The sequence below is a fragment of the Geotrypetes seraphini genome, chromosome 5 (assembly GCF_902459505.1).
Source record: "Geotrypetes seraphini chromosome 5, aGeoSer1.1, whole genome shotgun sequence".
Taxonomy (NCBI): Eukaryota; Metazoa; Chordata; class Amphibia; order Gymnophiona; family Dermophiidae; genus Geotrypetes; species Geotrypetes seraphini.
The window spans coordinates 28,702,110-28,720,116 of NC_047088.1; the positions used below are offsets into that span (position 1 = coordinate 28,702,110).

At 43.4% G+C, this 18,007-nt stretch overlaps 1 protein-coding gene across 7 annotated transcripts in view; it reads right to left on the bottom strand.

Annotated features, from left to right (window-relative positions):
* Window positions 1-18,007, bottom strand: part of LOC117361316 — a 192,098-nt gene that overhangs the window by 99,243 nt on the left and 74,848 nt on the right. For all 7 annotated transcript variants that reach the window (XR_004539627.1, XR_004539626.1, XR_004539628.1 and 4 more), the window contains one exon: window positions 12,453-12,548. Coding sequence is in view for 1 of the 7 variants with exons in the window: in XM_033946481.1 (XP_033802372.1) it covers window positions 12,453-12,548 (96 nt within the window). In the remaining 6 variants the exon portion in view is untranslated. The remainder of the gene's footprint in view (window positions 1-12,452; window positions 12,549-18,007) is intronic.

Genomic DNA, 18,007 nt, shown 5'->3' on the forward strand with positions numbered 1-18,007 from the left:
GGGGGGGAATTTTCAGATTATCATTTGGCTGCTTTGTTGCAGGAGACTTCATATTAGTGGTACAGAGAATGTAAACCGCGGGTGCCTATGTTACAGTCTCTTCCCTTGTGGATGATTCCCTGGATATCTATGTCTACATTACGTCAAACCACACCTCATTTGAATAGATAATGTGCAATGTCATCTGGAGGAATGGATGAGATGGAGAGCTAGGATTTTCCCTGGGCGACAGTATTTTCAATTTACTCCGATTCAATTTGCTCTAGCTTTTGAGCCAGGACCACGGGATAATACTTAAAATTTATGGGCTAATAATTCATTATGTGCTCTGGGACAAGTCTGACAAAGGGGGAAGATCCGTACATTTGCTGAGCTGCAGGATGAGTTTGGTATTTTGAGTACCTCCTTTTTTAATATCAATAGCTCAAATATTTTATTTGCCGTAAGGCGGGTAAAGAACTTGGCTTGGAGGAACATCCTGTTGAAACAGCTTTCCTGACTGGTATAGGTGTGGGAGGGATCTCTAGCCTGTATATGGCTTTAATATCTCATTCAAACCCTATTTCTAAATATACTGCTCAATGGGAAGCTAATTTAGAGGAATGTGGAAAAGGGGATATAAAAGGTTGTTATGCTTGGCTATGTCCACTCCATTAATGGAGAATGGATATAAGCTTTTATACCAATGGTATTATACCCCTTTGAAATTATGTAAAATATTTAAATCTGGGGATGGAAAGTATTGGCATAACTGTAGGCAGATGAGTTCTTTCATGCATATAAGGTGGGAATGTTCCACGATCGCTGCTTTCTGGACTAAGGTAATGATAAATCTTCAGATGTGTACTTCTCTGTTTTATCCCAAAAGAGCGGAGAGCTGTGCAGGGTATTCCAAGAGAGATATCAATTGGCGATACATATTTTTACAGCCGCCAGCTGCTAGAGGTTGGAAGACGCCTGATGCTCCTGCTCTGGCTTTATTATATAATAAGCTTGATTTTGTGTGTTTGATATCTCAGATGACTGCGCATAAATTGTGGGATGTGTATATGCAATGGAAGGAATGTACTGTTTATGGAGGATATGGCTGAGAGGAAGTATTGGGCTGAGGGGACTAGGATGAGTGGGTGTAGGTTTGTAGGGTCATGAAATGGTTAACTGTTGTTTAAAATATTGCTCTGGCCTACATAGCTGAAAACAGTGTATAATCTATTGACTGCATCTGCCTAAAATGTATGTCCCTACCTTACCACATTGTAAGCTGAATAGATAAGAGTTTGAGCCATGATGTACCCTGCCCTTCTGTACATTTAACTGTTAGAGTTAGATAGGTGTCCTGCTAGTGACCTGCTAGTGTGAGCTTAGAACCAATGAGTGTTAAGAAAAGTAACACGTGAAAAGCTTTTTCTAGAATTCAGTTGTATAGCCAGAAAAATGAATAAATATCTCTGTAACTTCCTGGTTTCGGCACTTCTGAGCCAGCTTGGAGCTCAGGGGTCCAGCATGCATGCTGTGAATAAAACTTGTATTTTCTTCACGCCTCTGACTTTGTGTGTCCAAGTGACCTTTCATTTGGCGCCTGAACAGGGACTTGAAGGTCTCTTGACCACTGGTTACTCGATTGGTCACTTGTTTCTGGTCCTACGGCTGATATGTCTGCTTAGCCGGCTGCCTTCCTTTTGGGGGGTTGGCAGACCTCAGGACGTTGGACCGCTTCAACTGACTTATCTAGTCTCAGTTTAAAGTACAAGAATCTGTATCTGTATCTGTACCTGGAGTGGCCACTATCTGGTAAGTGGGGATTGATCATCCCTATCCTGTCTCTCGTCTCCTGCCTAGTAAGCCACGTGATCTGTCGCTGAAAAGTTGTGGGAAAGGGATTCTAGGAACTGTTATTTTCTGGTTGAGTAACTGAACTGAAATCTGTTGTGTTTTGTGTGTTTGAGAGTGTCTGAGACGTCCTTGAGGACGAAGCGAGTGTGGACCTGTTAGTACTGCGTTTCCCTAGTCCAGAGATGGGCGGGGCCAGGAATTCAGGGAAGTGTTTTTGTCCTCCATTGCACAATGGGGGGATGTCTGTCTACCTGTGGGGATCCCTTGATATGTTAGCTAATTTTAAAAAAGGAACTTGTCTTTGATTATACTTAACAAATCAACCCTTATTTGTCTGTGCCAGTTAGAATGGCCGATATTTGGTGTGGGCTGGCCCCCTCTGGCTCCCTGGAAGAGGACATAACTCGTCAGGTTTTTATGCATTCGTTTGCTGTCAGTTCCTCTTCCAGTCAGCCAATTTTTGCATTCCAATGGGAAAACCCTTCCACTGGACAAACCTCCTAAGTAACCTGGACCCGGCTACCCCAGGGCTTTAAAATTAGCCCCTCTCTATTCAGCACTGCCCTTGCTTCAGACCTTGCCAAATTCTTCCCTTCATCTGATTCCCAAGTCCTGCAATATCCCGGGTTCTTTATGACTTCTGTCTGTTCAAATGTTTCAGTGAAGTTTAAACTGTCAGTTGTTCACAGCATGAGAGGAGAGTACTTTTCCTTTTGTGCTGATAAGGGCCATGAAGTGTGTAGCACTTCCAATGTGGTTTCTCCTGAAACAGATAAGTGGTTTTGCATTTGAAGTTTTTGGCTATGTTATAAAATGTATATGCATATTCAGAAATGCTTATAAACGAAAAATATGATTTCTGGAACTTATATTCCATGCTAAAAAGAAGTTCTTTGTCCAAATTTAGTAGTTATTTGTCTAAATTTAAAAATTCTGAAAAGGACTACATCTGTAATTTGATCTCTTTGATCTTTAAGCAACTCTCTCTCCTTTGTGAAATTCTGTAGGAAGGGGGAGTAAGTCTCTACTGAGACCCATGTTGATTGTAACAAAAAAAGAAAAAAATGAACAGTGTTTAAACTTGTGAGTACAGTAAAACTTTGGTTTGGGACATAATTTGTTCCAAAAGTATGCTTGTATTCCAGGGCACTAGTGTACAAAAATATACATACTTGTATTGCAAGCCCTTGCTCGTTTGGAACAGTCACTGCATTCCTGCAGCGTCATATAGAGAGGAACCATTGGCTCAGTTGTGAAAATGTGATGCTTCTATACTGTATGTACGTGTATTGCAAGACGTTGCTGGTATAGCAAGTTAAAATTTAATCATTGCTTGTCTTATAGAACACTTGCAAACCAAGTTATTTGCAATCCAAAGTTTTACTGTATATTCCAATCTTTGTTTTGTATTTCTGTATATAAAAAATGTAAGTTTAGGTATAACAATGTAATTTTTAGGAATGCTTTTGTATTGAAGTAAATATTTTTGCCAGTCAGCTGATAGTGAAGGGACTGCTGCTTTAGAGAGCGCTTGTGTCAGACTACCCTGCTTAGTGGGTGGATCCAGAACTGCATTTAGCTTAATTTTATAAGTCAGCTCTTTGGGGTAGGAACCTGATATAGAATAGGGATTGAGAACAATTCTTATGTGTTAGTACACATCTTAAGTTCAATTATTTTGTACCTTCTCTAATCTTTTGTAAACCACATAGCTCTTCACGGTATTGCGGTATATAAACTGTTATTATTATTATTTATCTGAGTCTTTCAGATAGTGGGTCTGCCTTTTAAATTTTCCTGTGGCCATATTTACATTCATTTCAAGTATGCCTTCCTCGTGTCACCTACCTTGGCTTTCAAATCTCCAAGGGTACCAGGTCCCTTCCTACACCGAGGTCAAGGCTGTCTGTAGTCTCCCTGTCCCTGATAACTGCAAGGCTCTGAGCACCTTTCTCAGTATTGCAGGATACTGTCCCATCTGGATCCCTGATTTCTCTACTATTGCTCGTCCTCTGTATGATTCCACCAAAGGCGCTGACTCAGCCCCTTTTGTCTGGACCCAACTTCAGGAGCGGTCTTTTCGCTGCCTCCAAAAACTTCTGACTCAGGCCCCTGCCTTCTGGCCCTTCTGCCCAAGAAGCTGAGCTTTATGCCCTCACTTCTGCCCTGCGCCACTCTGCCTCTCAGTCTTGCAATATATATACTGACTCCAAATATGCTTTCCTTAACTTGCATTCCCATAGGGCCATCTGGAAATATCGAGGTTTCTTTATAGCCTCCGGCCGCCTGATCCATCATGCTCCCTTCATTCTTGACCTTCTTGAGGCCGTACAACTACCCTCACGTGTTTCTGTTATGCACTGCCATGCTTACAGACGCGTGATGGACCTTGTCTCTCGTGGCAATGCCCTTGCCGACCGCACAGCCCGAGCTGCCAGTCTCTGCCCCCTCTTTCGGCTCCTCTGTATACAATCATTCCTTTTTTGGATTCCCTTACACCCCAGTACGCTTCTCAGGAACAGACTTGGGCATGCATTATTTTGGGCCAGTCTGTCCTGAAAGGGGGGTGGATACAAAATGCACCAATTCAAGTGCCAATCCAGACACACACACTGATACTTCAAACGCAAGCACAGCGGGTACCCTCATATTCATTCCTCAACACCTGGCCCTCACAATTGTCAAAAGATGCCATGATCTGGCACACTCTGGAGAACCCGCTATGAAAATTGACTCTCAAGAGACATTTCTTTATCAATCACCTTGATCAGCTAGTCCGGAATATGGTCCGACAGTGTGTTGTCGGTTCTAGAATAAAATTCCCAATCAGATGACTGCCACCTCTTGGATACCAACCTATTGGAACATATCCGATGCAGGTTCTGTCTGTAGATTTTACCCACATGCCCATTTCCCGTTCCCTCAGTCACTTCCTAGTCTTCACAGACACCCTGACTAGATGGGTCAAAGCCTTCCTTACTTGCACTGAACGCGCCAGAGACGTAACCAAACACCTCCTGAATAATTCCGTGCCTTGATCTCCTTGTCTTTATAGGCAGTGACAATGGCCCTGCTTTCATTGCCGATGTTGTCCAACAAATTGCTCAGGCCCTCCAAATTGAATAGAAATTATATGCTGCTTACTATCCTGAGAGCTCTGGTCAGGTCGAAAGAATAAACAGAACTCTTAAGACCCTTCTCACAAAATGAATTGAAGAAACTAATCTGTCCTGGCTTGTCCTGCTGCCTTCTGTTCTTTTTCAGATTAGATGCATCCCATCTAAGCCCCATTTGAGCTCATGTCCGGCCGGCCACCACCCATTGTGAACCCAGATCCTGGTTCCTTTGCTACTCTGGGATCAGATATCCTCCAGAGTCAGGTCCAGTCTTTAGCTAAAGCCCTTTAAGAGCTCCACAAATGGGTCCTGGAAAGGGCCCCACTATCGATAGCTACACAAGTCCATGGGTATGTCCCTGTAAATACAGTATGGCTAAAACTTGGAAGTCAGATCCCCTGAAACCTAGGTGGATAGGTCCTTTTACTGTCCTAATTTCTTCTCTTACAGTTGTCAAGGTGTCCGGACATGAAACTTGGTTCCACTACAACACGGATCTTCAGCTGAAGCTTTCTAAGACCTCAAAAGTTCTGAATATTTACCACTGTACTTAGCAGGTGTTCTGAATATAATTCTTTATAAGTGTTTGAGTTTAATTGACTGCCTGTGGTTCACACTGCCTTTAGCAAGTGTCTTGAGTATAACTGTTTGAAGTTTTCTAAGTTGTGCCTGAAAGAAAAATGAGCTTCCTATGTTAGTATATATAGATATGATATTTGTGTTGCCCTCACTTATGTTTCTTTCTTCTGTATTTTGTACTTAACAAGTGCAGCCCCTTTGCCTGATGTTTGTTTGCATGAAGGAGTTAAGTACAGAAAGTGTCAAACATTTGAGGGTATTTTCTGTTTCCAACCTACTGGTGATGAAGTTTAAAAGTGGGCGGAAATCTGCATTGATGATGTTGAGGGTCCACTTATCAACTAGACTCTTATTGTAGACCCCACTCGCCCGGTGTCTTTGTATTGTGATACATGTGTGCTATTTGATGTTTCTCAAGGTCATGGTACTACCCCTAATTCAGTTTTGTGTGGCTCCCTAGATTGACAGCGTTATTATACCAAATGTGCTAAGTATATAGGTCTGTATAACCTGATGCCTTTAAGAACTGCCCCTATGAGGAAACCTTCACTAATGGTGGAGCCTGTCCTTTATGAGAAAGAATACCCCGTCTGCCTCCCTTACTATAGGTCCTAGCTCCGGCCCCTTGTGTACTACAGGCTACTGTAATCCCATGGTTTTCACTATCACTGACCCATATAACTGGAATGCCAATGTCCAAGTCCAGAAGGCCAGAGACTGCATGGCATTGTATATTGATGGTAAAAGGTGAGACCCAGGTACTGATGTATATGTCCGAATTGTATCCCGCTCATGTGCTCCTGTCCATCACTCTTTGGTGTTTCCCCAGTTTTATGAAATTATGAAAGTAGATACTAATATCCTGTAATCACTAGAAATCTGTTTATATAGTTTGCTGAAACTATAGGTCAGACTCTTAATGTTAGCAATTATTTTGTATGAGGAGGGACTGGTATGGGAGAACAGTGGCTATGGGAGGCAAAGCAGCTGGACATGTTAAACCTGACTTCACAGACCCTCACTTTTACGTCAGGTCCACGACCTTCACGATGGGCCTTGTGAACCTCCATTGTTGCTTCCCACTGTCTTCAGCGCCCTTCAGACACTGCTTAATGGAACTTCCTATGAATGATGGTCAGCTCCTGATAGTTGATATTGGCTCTGTGATCCGTTTGCCTACTCTTGGTTGCCTGCTTAATGGACTGGTACATGTGTGCTTTGCATGATCCGTCCCAGCTTCTTCCTGTTACCGCTGGCCGATGGTGAACACCTGGGAGCCCCTGTATTCAACACCAGAGGTCGCCAAAAGCAGTCTACTTCCACCAATTCCCTTAAAATAGGTGAATGGGGTGATGACTGGCCTGCAGAACGGATCATTGCTGCTTATGAACCTGCCACATGGGCCGAAGATGGCACCTGGGGCTATCGGACCCCAATCTATATGCTGAACTGCATTATTTGTCTACAAGCTATATTCAAACTGATAACTAATGAGACCACCTGAGCTTCGAATGCTAAAATGCACACTGCTATCTATCAGAACTGCCTAGCTCTAGACAGAAGGTAATGTCTGTGGTAAATTCAACCTCTCCAACTGCTGCCTTGAACTTGAGTAAAATGATCGAGGACGTTGTGGATCGTATCACCAAACTGGCTCATGTTCCTGACCAGACCTGGCGTGACCTTACTGCAGACTGGATCTCTGGTACCTTCAGCTCCTGGTTGCCCTCTGGTTCAGCATTGAAGATCAATGCTGGTTGCTGCCCTGTCTTCTCTGCTCCTTTGCTGCCTGCCCTGTATGGTCCCCATAGCCATAAAGCTGCTCCACTGAACTATGGACTCTGCTGTCAAACGTTCCACTGCTGCATTGGCCCTCTCCCAGTATCGTCCCTTACCCACTGGGGACCCCGACTTTCCTGACCCCTAACTTTATTTTGTCAGGCTTGGCTCCTTAGGTACGCCAGCCTGAAAGGGGGGAATGTAGGGTCATGAAATGGTTAACTGTTGTTTAAAATATTGCTCTGGCCTACATAGCTGAAAACAGTGTATAATCTATTGACTGCATCTGCCTAAAATGTATGTCCCTACCTTACCACATTGTAAGCTGAATAGATAAGAGTTTGAGCCATGATGTACCCTGCCCTTCTGTACATTTAACTGTTAGAGTTAGATAGGTGTCCTGCTAGTGACCTGCTAGTGTGAGCTTAGAACCAATGAGTGTTAAGAAAAGTAACACGTGAAAAGCTTTTTCTAGAATTCAGTTGTATAGCCAGAAAAATGAATAAATATCTCTGTAACTTCCTGGTTTCGGCACTTCTGAGCCAGCTTGGAGCTCAGGGGTCCAGCATGCATGCTGTGAATAAAACTTGTATTTTCTTCACGCCTCTGACTTTGTGTGTCCAAGTGACCTTTCAGGTTGAGCTACTAAAATGTTTGTATATGCTTTGACTGTTCTTGATGTTTGATGTTCATTGTTTGTATTGGATGAAAAACTTTTCTAAATAAAGATGGGAAAAAAGGGGGCGTGGCTTTGGAGCATTCCGATATGGTCGGGTAGTTGAGGAGCTCTGTAAAATCAGGCTATTTATGGTATTTTAAAGTATTAAAAAAATTGCGAGTCACATCAGTAAAGTTTTGTTTTCGGTAGCGGAATGCCTTCGGGCAAGCAGTGTAAAAACGCGTCAGCGGGAACAGGAGCAGGAAGTGTCAAGAGGTCAAAGTTGGAGCTGACGTCTCCTGCATTAGTTCCGCTTCCAACGGATGAAATAGAGAACAGAGACCTCATGAAGAAATTGCAACAGATTAAAGAGATAGTGTTAAATAACTCAAAAAACATAAAAGAGGTCAAAGAAGAGGTAGAAAATTTAAATAAAAGAATGCAAGTAGTAGATTTAAAAATTGAGCATATAGAAAAACGTGTGGAGAAAACTGAGGCAGAAATAACACAATATAAAAATGATCACAAGGAGATAGAGATATTAAAGAAAGAACTGGAGGATCTGTCTAATCGCGAAAGACGGAGTAACTTAAGGGTGCTTGGGTTACCAGAGGGGATAGAAAAAAATGATCCCATAGCCTTTCTCACTAATTTTCTACTGAAAATTCTGCCAATAAAAAGCAAGTATCCATTGGAACTGGAAAGGGCACACAGGGTCCCAATAAGGAGGTCTAGTAATCAAAAAAGACCAGATACCAACAGGTGGAGGAGATTATTAAATTAAGAACATAAGAACATAAGAAGTTGCCCCCGCTGAGTCAGACCAGAGGTCCATCTTGCTCAGGGGTCCGCTCCCGCGGCGGCCCATCAAGCCTAGTGCCTGAACAGTGGTCCCTGATTAATTTTGTAACTTATCTCTAATCCCATCCCTATAATCTACCTCTACTCTTATCTGTACCCCTCAATCCCTTTGTCTTCCAAGTACCTATCCAAAGCTTCTTTGAACCCCTGTAGCGTGCTCCTGTTTATCACATCCTCTGGTAGCGCGTTCCATGTATCCACCACCCTCTGTGTGAAAAAGAACTTCCTGGCGTTTGTTCTAAACCTCTCCCCTTTCAATTTCTCTGAGTGCCCCCTTGTACTTATTGATCCCCTTAATTTGAAAAATCTGTCCCTTTCTATTTTTTCTATGCCCTTCATGATCTTGAAGGTTTCTATCATGTCTCCTCTAAGTCTCCGCTTTTCCAGGGAGAAAAGCCCTAGCTTTTTCAGTCTGTCAATATATGAGAGGTCCTCCATGCCCTTTATTAGCTTAGTTGCTCTTCTCTGGACCCTCTCAAGTACCTCCATGTCCTTCTTGAGGTACGGCGACCAGAACTGAACACAGTAATCCAGGTGCGGGCGCACCATAGCACGATAGAGTGGCAGAATGACTTCCTTTGTCCTGGTCGTGATACCCTTCTTAATGATACCCAACATTCTGTTTGCTTTCCTTGAGGCTGTGGCACACTGCGCCGACGCCTTCAATGTTGTGTCTACCATCACTCCCAGGTCTCTTTCAAGGTTGCTCACCCCTAGCGCTGATCCCCCCCATTTTGTAAGTGAACATCGGGGGTTTTTTCCCTATATGCATGACCTTGCATTTCCCTATGTTGAAACTCATTTGCCACTTTTTGGCCCATTTTTCCAGTGTTGTCAGATCTTTTTGGAGATCTTCACAGTCCTCCATGTTATTGACCTTGTGATATAGTTTGGTGTCATCCGCAAATTTAATAACCTCACATTTTGTTCCTGCCTCCAGGTCATTAATGAATATATTGAATAGGAGCGGTCCCAGCACCGACCCCTGTGGAACTCCACTCGTGACTCATTGCCAGTCTGAGTAATGTCCCTTTACTCCAACCCTCTGTTTCCTGTCTGCCAGCAAGTTTTTGATCTATCGGTGGACCTCCCCTTGCACCCCATGGTTCCATAGCTTCCTTAGTAGTCTTTCATGTGGCACCTTGTCGAAGGCTTTTTGGAAGTCAAGGTAAATGATATCTATGGATTCCCCTTTATCCACCTGGTTGGTTACCCCCTCAAAGAAGTATAATAAGTTCATGAGGCATGACCTGCCCTTGCAGAAGCCATGCTGGCTCGACTTTAGCTGCCCATAGTTGTCTACAGATGCTGTCTTTAATCAGTGCTTCCATCATCTTTCCCAGGACCGAGGTCAAGCTCACCGGCCTGTAGTTTCCTGGGTCTCCCCTTGAGCCTTTCTTGAAGATGGGCGTGACATTTGCTATTTTCCAGTCTTCCGGAATCTCTCCAGTTTTTAGGGATAGGTTGCATATTTGTCGAAGTGGCTCAGCTATTTCGTTCCTTAGTTCCTTGAGTACCCTTGGGTGAATGCCATCCGGACCTGGCGATTTGTCGCTCTTTAGCCTGTCTATCTGCCTGAGGACATCCACCTTGCTCACCTCTAGCTGGATCAGATTTTCATCCTGCTCTCCTTTTACGATCTCCTCGGGCTCCGGAATGTTGGTTGTGTCCTCCCTCATGAAAACTGACGTGAAGAACTTATTTAGCCTGTCAGCTATCGCCTTTTCCTCTTTTACCACTCCCTTTCTGTCCCCATCATCCAAGGGTCCCACTTCCTCCCTTGCTGGTTGCTTCCCCGTAACGTACCTGAAGAATGATTTGAAGTTTGTTGCTTCCCCTGCCAGTCTCTCTTCATATTCTTTTTTTGCTTTCCTAACCACTCGATGACACTCCTTATGGTGTTTTTTGTGTTCCTTTTGGTTCTCCTCTGTTTTGTCCTTTTTCCATTTTTTGAATGATGCTTTCTTGTCACTTATCGCCTTTTTCACTGCATTTGTTATCCACACTGGTTTTTTTGTTCTATTTTTTTTGCACCCTTTCCTGTACTTGGGGATGCACAGGTTCTGTGCTTCATGCACTGTGCCCTTGAGTATGGTCCAGGCATTTTCTACGGACTATACTCAAGGGCACAGTGCACGAAGCACAGAACCTGTGCATCCCTAAGTACAGGAAAGGGTGCAAAAAAAATAGAACTAAAAACCCAGTGTGGTTAACAAATGCTAAGGAGAACAGAAACCTCAAATGTCAAGATGCAAAGATGCATATAGTACAGGATTTTGCGAAGGAGACTGCTTATTAAAAAAAAACAACTTCTTATGCTTTCAGGCAGACTTTCTGGGTCACCAGGCCGCACAGTGGTATAAATTATTATCTGGCTATTCGAATAAGAAACCAAAGACTGGACTTAGAGATATTTGGAGCATTGAGATTAAGCATCAAATTAATGCATCTCAATGGCCACGTATTTGGTCTTGGAGGATGAGATGTACAATGTCTGCGTCTATGAGGCAAACATGGTTTTTCCTGTTGCATAGAGCACTCTGGACCCCTGTTCGCTTACAAAAATTGGGTTGCTCTAAGTCTAATAGATGTTGGCATTGTCATCTCGAGGCTGGAACTTTAGATCATTTATTGTTTCATTGTCCATTTATTAAAGCTTTTTGGCAGTCAATTTTGGATCAAATAAATTGTATGCTAGAAAATCATGTAGCATTGTCATATGACACAATTTTATTTGGCATGTCTATGAGAGCTAAAAGCCAATTATCTGCTAATAATAATAAACTTTTAATGATTTTAACAGGAGTTGCCATTCAGCAAATAACATATAACTGGAAAGATTGCACATGATTAAATTATTGTTTTTGGTGGAACTCGGTGTGTCACATGTATAAAATGGAAAGAGCGCTTGCAGTTCAAAATGGATATTTTAATAAATTTAAGGATGTGTGGAGGCCATTAATAAGGTATTATAATGAATAATCAGCATTTTTCCCTACTTACTTAAAATATATTGTTTTGTGGGTGAGGGGTGGGTTTTGTGGTTTTCATTATCAAAGTGTAAAACAAATGATCTAAATTATTATATGATATATATTATATTTGAATATAAGTTTTGGGAGGGTGGGGTGGGATATAATCTTTTTCTTGAGAAATTGTAGAGTTTTAAGTGATGTTGTATATTAAATGATGATTTTATTGTACACTTGTTGAAAGATTTAAAATGAATAAAGATTTATAAAAAACAAAACAAAAAAAAAGCATACATGAATGCAGGTTGGTGCAGCCACTGAAAGGATTTGTATGTGTTATATTTTATAAAGCATTCTGTGCAATTTCAATATTCATTTAGGAAGACCAAGTAGTAATGCATTGCAATAATCAAAGCGTGGAATCACAGTATTTTGATCAACTCTGAAATTCACAGGGGGATAGGAGGTTTCCTTGATGGGAATGAAATAAGTTTGATGGGAATGGTTATTGATGAAAAACGAGACGATAAAACAGGTTCAAGAGAAATGATATAGAATATAAAGGCAGTGATTTTAAAGTATACTAGATTAGTCCACCAATAATATTTACTGCATTTTCAGAAAACAGATTGAAATATCATGCTGGACAATTACCTGCAAATCAACTATTTTTATGTTCATGTTGCCAGACTTCCATAGTTTACAGAGTAACTTTGCCCAGCACTGCTTTGTCTCCAAGTCTTCAAGGTCCTTGAAAATTGAATTGACTGTATAAGTAATAGGCACTTTGGAACATAATTAGCAGAACCATGCCAAGCCAGAAACATTCCCTGTGTGATCCCCCCCCCACCCTAGAGCTCCTATCCCACCCATTGTGTCGCAGCCAAGCAGGGAAGGCAATGGAAAGGACACAGTTTTGGAGCCCTGCCTCCCTTGCAGCATATATGCCCACACTGCCCACACATAGCTTCCTAAAGCCCTGACAGTTAGAATTCCATAATTGGTATAATTCCTAATTGGTATAATTGTACAGGGAGGGAGGGGTGGTGGGAGGGACTTTAATTATATATTGATGGGTTGGATTAATAGGAAATAGTATATATATGTAATCACATGTGCAATAATAACAGGGTTAGGAAGAAGGGTTTTATTTTACTAATTAAATTGATAATGATAGATATTCAAGTGATATTGTATAAGTTCAACTGTTATTTTTTGACACACTTGTTGTAAGATGAAAAAATGAATAAAGAATTTAAATCATAATTGAATGAATTTCAAGTACTGTAATGTGTAAAAGTTTCAAATGATATAATATTGTGTACTTGATGTAAGATGAAAAATGAATAAAGAATTTGAAAAAACAAATAAAAAACAAACATAGAATCCCATTCACTGGCAATGGTCAGTAGTACAATGACATAATAAAAGCTTTTCATGGTTTTGAAATGTAAGAAGTACTCCATAACAACAAACTTTTGTTTATTTTAACTGGAATAGCAATACAACAAATAACATACAATTGGAAAAAATATGACAGGTTAAATTACAATTTCTGGTGGAATTCTGTATGTCATATATACAAAATGGAACTCACCATTGCAACGCAAAAAGGTTATGTGAGTAAATTTCAGAAAGTCTGGGGACCGTTAACAGATTTTTGTAATGAATGATTAACTTTTCCCATGATAAGATATTTGATTAGAGGGAAAAAGGGGTGGGATTTTATTTCCAATTATTATATAATATATCAATATTTGAATGAATTCACAATAAAGATGATTTTATGTATTATTGTATTGGGAGGGAGGGAGGGATGGGGGATTATTATATTCAATAAGAATGATATAAATTTAGATTTCTTACATAATATTTTAACATTATAGAATACTAATTTTCTAATGAAATGTTAAATTTGATGCTAATATGTGAGTTAATCAAGTGTGTATCTTTAAGTTTTATATGAGTTAATTTGATACACATGTTGTAACATACAAAAATGAATAAAGAATTGCAAATAAATAAATAAGATTCTACATTGTATTGTGCTAAAAAAAAATAAAATAAAGAAGTACTTTTAATAAAACGATGGTTGCAGCTGAAGCAGGCTATTCAGGAGGGGTTCCCTGAATGGAAAAATCTTAACAATCAGTATAGTCTGGAATTCTTATGCTTTCAGGCGGATTTCTTGGGACACCAGGCCGCACAGTGGTATAAATTGATATCTGGATTTATGAATAAAAAACCAAAGACTGGTCTTAGAGACATTTGGAGCATTGAGATTAAGCATCAAATTTCTGCATCTCAATGGCTACGAATTTAGTCTTGGAGAATGAGATGTACAGTGTCTGCATCTATGAGGCAAACTTGGTTCTTTTTGTTACATAGAGCATTTTGGACCCCAGTTAGATTACAAAAGTTGGATAGCTCTAAATCTAATAGATGCTGGCATTGTAATCTGTAAGCAGGGACTCTGGATCATTTAATATTCTATTGTCCCTGTATCATGGCCTTTTGGAAATCAATTTGATCTCAAATTAATTGTTTACTAGAGAACCATGTAGCTCTATCATATGATACAATTCTATTTGGGACGTCAATGAGAATAAAAAGTCAAATTTCATCAAGCAATAATAAATTTTTATTGATAATGACAGGAGTCTCCATTCAACATATCACCAGAAATTGGAAAAATTACACTAGACTTAATTACCGTATTTTCGCGGATATAACGCGCGCGTTATACGCGTTTTTACCTACCGCGCATACCCCTCGCGCGTTATATGCCTGAGCGCGGTATACAAAAGTTTTTAAACATAGTTCCCACCCCGCCCGATGCCCGATTCACCCCCCCAGCAGGACCGCTCGCACCCCCACCCCGAAGGACCGCCGACTTCCCGACAATATCGGGCCAGAAGGGAGCCCAAACCCTCCTGGCCACGGCGACCCCCTAACCCCACCCCGCACTACATTACGGGCAGGAGGGATCCCAGGCCCTCCTGCCCTCGACGCAAACCCCCCTCCCCCCCCAACGACCGCCCCCCCCAAGAACCTCCGACCGCCCCCCCAGCCGACCCGCGACCCCCCTGGCCGACCCCCACGACCCCCCCACCCCCCTTCCCCGTACCTTTGGTAGTTGGCCGGACAGACGGGAGCCAAACCCGCCTGTCCGGCAGGCAGCCAACGAAGGAATGAGGCCGGATTGGCCCATCCGTCCTAAAGCTCCGCCTACTGGTGGGGCCTAAGGCGCGTGGGCCAATCAGAATAGGCCCTGGAGCCTTAGGTCCCACCTGGGGGCGCGGCCTGAGGCACATGGGCCCAACCCGACCATGTGTCTCAGGCCGCGCCCCCAGGTGGGACCTAAGGCTCCAGGGCCTATTCTGATTGGCCCACGCGCCTTAGGCCCCACCAGTAGGCGGAGCTTTAGGACGGATGGGCCAATCCGGCCTCATTCCTTCGTTGGCTGCCTGCCGGACAGGCGGGTTTGGCTCCCGTCTGCCGGCCAACTACCAAAGGTACGGGGAAGGGGGGTGGGGGGGTCGTGGGGGTCGGCCAGGGGGGTCGCGGGTCGGCTGGGGGGGCGGTCGGAGGTTCTTGGGGGGGCGGTCATTGGGGGGGAGGGGGGTTTGCGTCGAGGGCAGGAGGGCCTGGGATCCCTCCTGCCCGTAATGTAGTGCGGGGTGGGGTTAGGGGGTCGCCGTGGCCAGGAGGGTTTGGGCTCCCTTCTGGCCCAACTACACAAAGGTACGGGGAAGGCGGGTGGGGGTGTCGTGGGGGTCGGCCAGGGGAGTCGCGGGTCGGCTGGGGGACGGGCGGAGGGTCTTGGGGGGGGGGCGGGCGCTGGGGGGAGGGGGGTTGCGTCGAGGGCAGGAGGGCCTGGGATCCCTCCTGCCCGTAATGTAGTGCGGGGTGGGGTTAGGGGGTCGCCGTGGCCAGGAGGGTTTGGGCTCCCTCCTGGCCCGATATTGTTGGGGAGTCGGCGGTCCTTCGGGGTGAGGGTGCGAGTGGTCCTGCCGGGGGGGGATGTATCAGATGTCGGGGGGGGGGCATCAGGCTTTCAGGATGGGGACAGACCTTCAAGGGGGGACAGGACTTCAAGGGAGGACAGTGCACGGAAAGTCAGGGGGGGTGAACGGAGAGTCGGGACAGCGCATGGAAAGTCAGGGCAGTGCACGGAAGTCAGGGGGGGTGAACGGAGAGTCGGGACAGCGCACGGAAAGTCAGGGCGGGCGAAAGGAGCGTCGGGCATCATGCGCGGTATACCCGTGAGCGCGGTATACAAAAGTTTTTGTACATGTCATCGTGATTTCTGCGCGCTATACCCGTGTGCGCGTTTTACACGGGTGCGCGTTATATCCGCGAAAATACGGTACACCTTCTGGTGGAATTCGTTGTGCCATTTATACAAAATGGAAAGAACAATTGCCATACAAAAAAGGAATTATAATAATTTTTAAAAAAAATTGGGGGGGGGCCATTGATAACTTATTGTAATGATTAGATGCCTTTTTACACTGAAAGTATAATTATAATTATGGGAAGGGGGGTGGTATATAGTTATATCAAAGGTTTAATCAATATTTATGAATATAACATGTATAAATTTTTTGATTACAATATTTGTGAGAAGGGTGGGTGGGGAGGGAGATAATTTATGTATTTAAGATGATAATAGAAAGAATTTCAAGTGATGTGTATGATTCAATTGATGTAATATTGTGCACTTGATGTAGGATGAAAAAATGAATAAAGAATTTGAAAAAAAAAATAAAATGATGGGCAAATTAGCTGGAAGAATATTTCATAGGATATATTTGAATACATATGTTATGGTATGGTTGGGAGGGAAGGGGTTACATTTTATGTATTGTTAACTATTACAGAAATTCAAATGATGTATTTAATTTCAATTGTCAATTTATTGATACACTTGTAAGATGTAAAAATGAATAAAGATTTAAAAAAAAAATAAATGATGGGCAAATTTTTCACCTGAGTCACACTGGGATTCTCATCAGGGTTGGGGAGAGGGGTAGAAGGATCAGAGGGGGGAGCTTCAGGATTCTTTCCAGGGGATGGCAGAAAGGGAGAGGTTGGCTACCACTTCAGACTGGCACCACTTGCATATATTCAGACCAGTGCTCAATAACTCCCCACAGAGTTAGGACACCCCTTTTTCTGTCCTAATTTTATGCACTTGCTCAGCCAGTTAGCGAACTTAAAATCACTGCGAAGCGGCTAAGCTTCTGCTCCGCCCTAACTCTTTTGCCCCCCGGACCACCCACAAACTAGCTGTTTTCAGAAAGGGTGGTTAGAAGTGGATATTCAGCAGCATTGTCTGATTTAAGTGCCAATGAATATCCCTAGATAACACCCTGAGGCTGCAGCAAGAGCTTGCAGCAGCAGTTAGGAGCAGAAGTGAGTCAATGGCATAGCAAGGGAGTTTAGCGCCCGGGGTGGTGGCGCCCTGCAACACCGCGCAGTGTGCCCCCCAACTCTTCCCTGCCACCTGAGCGCCTCCCGCCTACCTCTTAAAATGTTCATTGGCATAAGCAGCATCTTCCAGCTGCAGCTCGTCTCCCTTCTGATGTTATGTCCTGGTCCTGCGACCAGCAAGTGATGTCAGAAGGGAGCCGAGGCCGGTGCAAGTAGAAGGGGGAGATGCTGCTTGTGCCGGTGAACATTTAAGGAGAGGAGAAGAGGCACTGGCGCCCCTTGCAAAGACGGAGCCCAGGGCTGTCCCCCCCACCCCTCTCCTTACTACATCACTGGAATGAGTGGGGTTTGCTTCTGACCTCATCACCTCCATTAGACTACCAGTGACTTCAGTTAGACCAGGGTAGGGGGAGGAGTTGGTTTCAAAAGAAGCAGAGAGCACTTGCATAACTTATACGGATCCCAGCCAATATTCAGCAGGATCCGCATGAGGGTCCCAGCTGAATATTGGCCAGGACTCACTTTAGAATGTCATAATGTCCCTGTATCGCTCCATGGTGCAACCTCATCTGGAGTATTGTGTTCATTTCTGGTCTCCTTATCTCAAGAAAGATATAGAGGTGTTAGAAAAGGTTAAAAGAAGAGTGACCAAAATGGTAAAGGGGATGGAACTCCTTCGTATGAGGAAAGACTAAAACGGTTAGGGCTCTTCAGCTTGGAAAAGAGACGGCTAAGGGGAGATATGATTGAAGTCTACAAAATCCTGAGTGGAG